At 46.6% G+C, this 8,059-nt stretch overlaps 1 protein-coding gene across 4 annotated transcripts in view; it reads left to right on the top strand.

The window, feature by feature from the left end:
• Positions 1–1,175: 1,175 nt before the first annotated feature.
• The window catches only part of LOC144099331 (uncharacterized), a 49,140-nt gene continuing 42,256 nt past the window's right edge, over positions 1,176–8,059 (top strand). For 3 of the 4 annotated variants that reach the window (XM_077632553.1, XM_077632552.1, XM_077632550.1), the window contains exons 1-2: positions 1,176–1,286; positions 4,844–5,135. In XM_077632553.1, coding sequence (XP_077488679.1) covers positions 4,864–5,135 — 272 coding nt within the window. In that variant the 5' untranslated portion in view covers positions 1,176–1,286; positions 4,844–4,863. Of the gene's footprint in view, positions 1,287–3,080; positions 3,336–4,843; positions 5,136–8,059 lie in introns of those variants that run through there. The other variant, XM_077632551.1, reaches the window with a different exon arrangement.

Genomic DNA, 8,059 nt, shown 5'->3' with positions numbered 1-8,059 from the left:
TTGCTTAAATGCTTATGGCCTTTCTTCAAATTAAAAATACCTGATTTTTTCAGTTCTATAGTTGGAGCATCGATATATATGAGCTCAGCTCAAAATAAAGCGAAACTTGTTGCGTATGCGAGCTACGCAGAGTGATATCGGTGATATGTCCACACTTTCAAAATGCAAAATTATCACATCCTGTTTTCAGCTGAAGTTTTTGCTGCCAGCAAAATCGAGAGCTGATTAGACAACAGAAATGACATCTGTGTCTTCTTTCGCTATTTTTGGACTAAATTTTTTCCTGTGCATATTAACAATTAAGTATAGTATATTCTAGACGATCTCTTTGTTATCACTACCCGTATCAAACGCCGCCATGGCCTGGCCAGAAACGGAGGATAGCTGCTGCAAGGATTTGAAACCGGGCCAATAATTTTTGTTCCATTTCAGTTAAAACATTTTGTACATGAGTCAATTGCAGCCCCGCTACCCAATCAGCTTACGATTCCTAAGATCCTTCTCTAGCCTACTTGTGACAATTTATTTTAGTTTTTCTCTTATGGCGTTGGGTTGCGCTCAGCGAAACATGAGCTCCATAATGCAAAATCGATAGTTCTGCTTTTAGAAAAAGAAGACACTGAATTTGTGACGAAGACCAACATTTTTAAAGTATGCATTTAAAAACGCCGATGAAGACCGCACTATGCCACGAACCATTGAACTGATTGGCGGTAATGCATCATGGATGGATGGATGGATACGGCTGAACCCTTTACATCGGGTGGTGGCTCAAGCCACCTAGCCATGTCTTGTGAAATTTTACTCCTGTCTTGCTTTTAGCCACCAATCAGATAACCCTCGCTTGGTTACTTCTAACCTCTTAAAATCCACTTTTTCTTCACTATCCCTAAACCCCAATGCCTTGGGTAAGTCAGCCCCGCTGCCTTCCACTGTAGGGTGAAGCACATGCCCTCTGTGATCATCTCGAAAGGTAAAGCGTGGAAAAAAGTAATACGTGCATATTCTTGCAGAAAATGAATTTTAAATGCCTAAGAAATCACTTAACAAAAAGTAAAAATTTTTTTGCTGTTCCGGGGCTACTTAAAATATTCGCCTTTGGCTACATTTGGGCTGTTACGTTGCCGAATTTGGCGACCTGTAGTTAGGGCGATCTGGTAACCCTGCAAGCCGCTAACTTTGCCTATTTTAAACGTTGGATTTGCCAGCGTTCATGAGCGTTTGCTTCGTCCTGTTCCTGCCAGTTCCCTCGTTGCAAGTATAGTGAGCTTCTAGTGCACTGTACTGTAAGTAAGCTTCTGCTTTAACCTTCTGCCAGTCCGCTACTACAGAAGGCAAAGCTTGTGCGCCTCGAAGCGAGTGGTAAAGATTGTCATTCACGCATGTGGGCGAGCTACAATCACGTAGTGGGCCGATGTTTCACCATGGGTTTAACAAACCCGAAGCGCTATAAGTCCGTGCGCGGTTACGTTAAAACGCCCGTAACAATGCTAAACCGCGTGCAACGGTGACGCATGTGCTTGTCTCCGACGTTTTATTTTGGTACGAAGAACAGCACAACGGTGGCTGTACCCGGACGCAGAAGCGTCGCTCATCGTTTCCAAGCTGGTCGACCAAAGTGACGTCGAAGTTCATTCAGATTTTTTACTGACAATAGATATGTTTTATAGTGAGAACGAAGCTTATTTTATTTAAATGGAGTCATTAGACGCTGCGATTTAGGTCGGTGTGTAATCGTAAAGGTGGATCCCCAAGGCAGCGTTTCTTAGGCCCTGCGTCAGCGTATCGGCTAGCATCGCCGGCGGCGAAATTTCAACGCTTGGAAAGTGTCTCTTCGCCGGAAGCGAAATTTCGACGCTGCGAAGGTCTCTGTTTGTATTAAACACCTTCCAAACGGCGAAATTTTGCCTCTGGTGACTCCTGTAGCAGACACACTAAAGGGACGCTGAAGAAACGCGCTGCCCCATGGTCCGGCCTTTAACGTCGTGAAACGCTCACGTGTATGCTATGAGATATAGTTCTGCCTATTGTAGATTAGCTCGTTGTGTGCTTGCAGAAAAAAAGAAAGATTAGATGCGCGAGAGGTTTATTCCATTGTTTTCAGAATGGACGCTTGCATATGTCGTGTTAGTTATACTAGCTTCATTGTTTGTCGTTGGAACACGATAAAACGCTGAATGTTTATTTGTGCGCAGCGTAGGAACTTTTTTTTTTCTCGCAGTTTGGGAAGGGGCGAGCAACATGTGTTAATCCCTTCGTAACCTCTATGAGAAATTATTCCTGTGCAACACACGCAATGAAGTGCTAGCCATGCAGTAAGGAATTTAGTTCAGTGGGTTCAGTGTTCATTGTTGAAACAGATAGAAAGGCATTGCCGAAAAAGAAGGAAGTTTAGAAAACGCATTTAAAACATTTTGGAAACACTAGTTACGAACATACTTTTGAACTTTTATTAATACGTGCGGATTGGATGATAAATGGATCAGTGACCTGACACAGCATTCGACATTGTCGGTGCACTTTCAGCAGGAGTCTGGTGAACTGGTGTTATGTTGACTGCGCCCTGTCGGTACGGCACCGTCTCTGCCTTTCTGTGTTTTTGCCCTGTGCCACGATTTCTGAAAGTGTATTCTCGAAATTGCTGGTGTCTTTACTGCACTGCTCTGACTAGTGTGCTTCAAGAATACTTTCAGGCTGTGGTACCGCTGTTCAGTTTTTTTTCTACCACTTATGCCATTCAGTGAGTACATTGATGCAGGTATAAGGCACAGAACATAACTGCTAAAAAAATTGAGTGTGCACCTCTTCATATTCTTATCGCACATCCAACATGCACATTCCCATGCTGGTGATATCATCAGTACAAGTGCAAATTGTGAGTGTGCAGAATGTCCACACCCATTAGACACTTTATTTTAAGAAATGTTATCGACGTACTGTCCATCTGTTTACTTGTACCTTTATATTTATCTACATATTTCCAGTTATCCTGCGTTTAACTATCCCAAACAGCAGCCTTGTTAGAACTTTTTTATACAAAGCATGCTGACAGTAAGCGACGAAACCCTTAGCGGTGTCTACCATTATCTTCTAGGGATTCCGATGTTGAGATTTTATGTTGCTACATGATGTTCCATATTTTGAGTGCAGTTGTAGTGACTTTCAGTTCACATTTTCGAAGCACTAAGTACTCGTGGCTGCTGACAACTATATTACAGCCAATTATCTTGCAGATTCCGGTCCATTTAAAGAGTCATGTGCGGGAGAAAACCATGCAGCACTGGTGAAATCAAGGGTTGAATCATTGACCTTTCCACTGCACTGGTGGCTTTGTGGTATGAGCATTCGCCTCTCATTTTGGAGGCGTGGGGTGGAGCTTGTTTTGCACGTAAAAAAAAAAGAAAATAATACTCAAACTTTGCACTGAGGATGATGGCAGTGCAATGGGCATTTATTGCACTTAAATCGATGCTATAGATTTTACCAATATTGTTCCTATTTCTAAATCTCATTAAGACATAGGCTGTTTTTTTTTCTTTCTGTATTTACTCAATTTTGCAATTAAAAAAATGTGGACGTGTCAGCACAGTCCTGGCCTGTCCTGTCAAAAAAAGTCTTTCCATCCTGGTTTTTTGCTTTATGGCGGTTGTAAACATTAGTTCTCAAAGTTGGAATGCACCTTCCACCTGCCTGGGATCTCCCTGATTGTGAAGAGTTAAACCTGCTTAAGATTTTCCTCATTGGAGTTCATATTGGGTCACATTATTCAAGGAGTGAGCAGGTCTTCGTGTTGGCTGCAGGGGAACAGTCTTTGCCTAGGCACTGTGTTGTGGGTCTAGCTCTGTTTGCTTGACGCCAAGGTTGGGTGACCATCTTTATTGGGAGCCACAGGCAGCCTAAATTAATCTGGAGCCCTCCACTACCGAGTCTTTCATGGCCCCTTTGCAACATTGAGGTGTTTTATCCTGCATACTGTTGCCACGGTGGTTCAGTAGTTATGACGGTCGGTTGCTGACCCGAAAGACATGGAATCGATCCCGGCCGTGGCGGTCGAATTTCGGTGGAAGTAAAATTCTAGAGGTCTGTATACTGCACAATGTCAGTGCACATTAAATGGGCTCTGAAAGGGGCTCCAATAAAGTTGCGGTACGCCTGGGATTTTAAAGCATGCCACATCACGAATATTGAACACGAAGGATTTTTTTATGCGCTTTGTAGAAACAGAGTTATCTGCAGTCAAAATTTGAATTTCAGCGCCTTCGAGCCTTTCCCTCTCCTCTCGTCACTTTTTGCATGCTGGAAGGTCTGCACTCCTTCGCCAGCCCAACCTCCGGGGGAGAGCTTCCTCACCCGCCGAACCTACGCGGCTTGTTGGCCACGGCCTCGGTAGCTGTGTGACGTCTGATAGAACCTAACCAGTAGCCATCTGTCAACTGGTGTACGTAGATGCGAGCGACGGAGGAAGGTGCGAGCATGAGAGAGCCGCCGGGAAGGGCTCGCCCTCTTACGCGCGTGATTGTGCGGTCTCTGCTGCTTGTAGAAGTGTATATTTGGCTCAGGTGTTTGTGACGACGCAGTGCAGTGATTGAGAAAATTGATGTCCTCTCCTCGGAAGGTGCTTCAGAGCCCCTTTAAAGGACACCTGGTGGTAAAAATTTCCAGAGCCCTTCACTGTAGTGTCTTTCATAGCCTAATTTGCTTTGGGATGATAAACCCCTATAAACCATACCATAATGTACTATACCCTTTTCATTAGGAGTGGACTTGGAGTAATATTTCAGGCTGCCTAGCCAGTTCACCTATGAGATGGCTCATCCTGGTGGTACATTGCCTTTTTCTGCAGTCTGTGCAACAGTGCGTGACATGATGGAGGCATCGACTGACTCCCTGCTCAGCGTACCTGGCACGTCTTCTGCTGGCTCACGCTCTGATGAGACCAGTATGCCCCCTTCTGAGCCAGCGGCCGAGAATGAGACTGCCCCTTCTGAGCCACGAGCCAAGAAAGCGAAGGCATCCAGAGCGCCACGGAGGCATTTGGTACCGAGGCTGCGTTCCTGCCGTGGGCGGAACTTGAAGATGACTGTGCGCTTCAAGAGTGAAGGCTTGAAGGATGACGATACGAATTGGACAGTCAAGTGAGTCTGGGGTGTTTCTTGCAGACTACTGCATGCTGCATTAGCTGACCTACTCTATATGCCTACAATCTTTGCAGCTGTGGCTTCTTTGAAGGATGTGTAATGCGATGAGCAACAGTAGTTCTTGTGTCTGAATGTTCAAATTTTCAAATAATTGGGGAATAATACTAGCTCTTGGGTTCACATGACACCTTACCACGAACAGTTTTACAGGTTGCTTTGATTTGGCTGCACTAACTGCACTAGTTCCGTGAAGTCCTTTGGTGGCGCCGCCGGCGTGCAGCATCAGTTCAAGAAGTGCAGCTCGCACTGGCTGATTCGAGCACAAATGGCCAAGAGCAGGCCTGGCAGTCCATGAGCTTTTGTGTTGCCACCAAATTTCACCAGGCGCGTGCTGCCGACATCTACTGCCTCCAAATCCCGAACCAGGTGAATTTTCAAGCAGCAAATTACTTTGAAGTGTTGCCATGAACCTGCCCTACGAAATCGTCGTTTCACTGGAAAGATAAAGATTTAAAAAGTTGTTGCATATATAATACCGGGTTTGTTTCAGCGAAAATTTTAACAAAAATTTCAAATTTACCGTAAAAACCGGAATATAGGTCGAACTTTTTTTCAAAAAACCATGGTGAAAAGTCGACCCCCGTCTTATATACCGGTCATTGGCGGAAAAAATACGGAAGTCTTGCAACAATGGATGGCTGAAGTCAACAGCCTCCATCACCATCGCCATCAGCAGCAGTGCCGCCATTTTGCGTTTCAGTAGATGCAAAGCGGAAGCTAACGGCAATTTACCGTCGCCTCCAAGAAAAACACGATTGAGTACGAGGAAGCTGACGGGAACCTGGCGGCACAGCGCGAATTTGGAGTATCCGAAAAGAGCATTCAGTACTGGAGGAGGCAGAAGCTGCGAATTACAACTTGCAGCAACCAGAAGAAAACATCATTTCGTGGGCAGACCGTAGTGTATCGTGAATAGGAAGGAAACGTTGCGCTGCGAGCAAGATCGCTGCCTGTGACTGCCGAATGCATCCGCGTGAAAGCAGCAGAGATCGCGCGTGCCTCTAGACTCATGAGGGCGCAATTCAAAGGCTCGCCATCCTGGTTGCGGCGATTCATGAAGAGGAGGGCTTTGCTCTACGGCGCCGTACTTGCCTGTGCCAGAAACAAACACGCGGGCCGATTGGTGCGCGATATTGTTAAAAAATTTGCCGGGTGTACATATAAGCAGCATTTAAATGAAATTAAATACTGTCACCATTGTGCAACCTCTCGAGTCGCATTTGTTTCAAAGTAAGGATGTCTTTCGGTACTTTTCCCATTGAAAAAAGATCCTTTTCATTTTTAGAATTGGTTAGTTAGGGGGTCGACCTATATTCCGGTTTGACCTATAGTCCGGTTTTTACGGTAGGCTTTTTAGGGTAAAAATATGGCTTTTGCAGAAAAGTATTACCAGTTTTCTGGCATTTACCTTTCGTTTCTGCAAGTTCTCACGAAAAATGTGGTGGCACGTTGTCTTACTAATATCGAGAGCATCTATATGCATGCAGACTGTAATGGTGCGGTCTTGCTGTATGATTTCCTTGATCCGAGCCACGTTGTTTTCATTCCGTGAGGTTGAAGGGCGCCCCTGCTTTGTGTCATCTTCCACCGACGTTCTCCCCAAAACGAACCTCTTGTGCCACCCGCCACGGTGGCTCAGTGGTTAGGGTGCTCGACTACTGATCCGGAGTTCCCGGGTTCGAACGCGACCGCGGCGGCTGTGTGCCGGTTGTTGTATCGTAGTAATGATAATTAGCAATGAAACAGTACACGTAGCATACGGTCGAGCCGATCTGTATTCTCCTACTTCGTCGTCTTCTCTCCCCCCATGCGCGCGAGTGCGTGCAGCGCACTTGCCACACTTCATCTTTATCACATTTCCGCCGCACTTAAAAAAAACAAAATGTCTAGCGGATGTCATAGTCTTTGAACCATGCGGGCCGCTTCTTTTTGCGAGTACTTCGGCGAGGCGGCGCAGGAGGTGAAGTCGCAGTAGCCGCTGTGGATTTACTACACGAGGGTTGAGGAGCGGCTGCCGATTCCGGAGCGGGCGGAACGGCTGTCATCATATGGATTGAAGGCGCGTCCGAAGAAGGACCCTGGACCACGGCTCCGGACTGTGGACTGGGCGGCGGCATGCGGTTGCCGTCGATGGGCGGCGAAATATCAGCGAAAAGGGCCGCTGGAGCTGAGGAGGACTGTTGCTGCTGAACTACTTCTGGGCGAACCGCAGAAAACTTGGACGAGTGCCACACTCGCCCATCATCCAGCAGATAAGATGCAGGTCCACGCTGCTCCACAACCTTCCGAGGCTCCGAAAACTGAGCTGACAGTTTGCCTCGCACATTTGGTTTGCGGACACGCACGTACTGGCCAATCTGAAAGTCACGACACTGGGCGCCACTCCGCTGGTCCGCATAAAGCTTGTATTGCACTTGTTTCTCGTCAAGCCTCTGGCGCAAAAGCTTAAGCGCTTTTGTCGGATCCATTGAGAACTGCAGAAGAACCGACAACTGAGCTAGTTGGTGCATCTTTGAGAAGGACTGATTGAGAAGGACTGATCCGGCAGTCCTACGACGTTAAGTCTTGTGCGGGGCAACCGGCCATGAAGTAGGACAGCTGGTGCAATTCCTGTCGTGGCATGGGGCGTACAGCGGTAGACACCGAGGTAGTCCACAATCGCTGTACGTAGGTCGCGTCGCTCGCACAGAGCTAGCTGAATGTAGGACTTAAGCACTCGATTGAATCGTTCAACGAGTCCATTAGCTTGGGGATGGTACACTGAAGAGTAGCAATGGCGTATCCCCCGTTCGCAGAGGAAAGTTTGCATGGCCATCGATGAAAATTGAGGTCCGTCGTCAAAGACAATCTCTTGAGGGTAA

The sequence above is a fragment of the Amblyomma americanum genome, chromosome 7 (assembly GCF_052857255.1).
Source record: "Amblyomma americanum isolate KBUSLIRL-KWMA chromosome 7, ASM5285725v1, whole genome shotgun sequence".
NCBI classification, from domain to species: Eukaryota; Metazoa; Arthropoda; class Arachnida; order Ixodida; family Ixodidae; genus Amblyomma; species Amblyomma americanum.
This window is presented reverse-complemented; position numbering and strand designations above follow the sequence as displayed.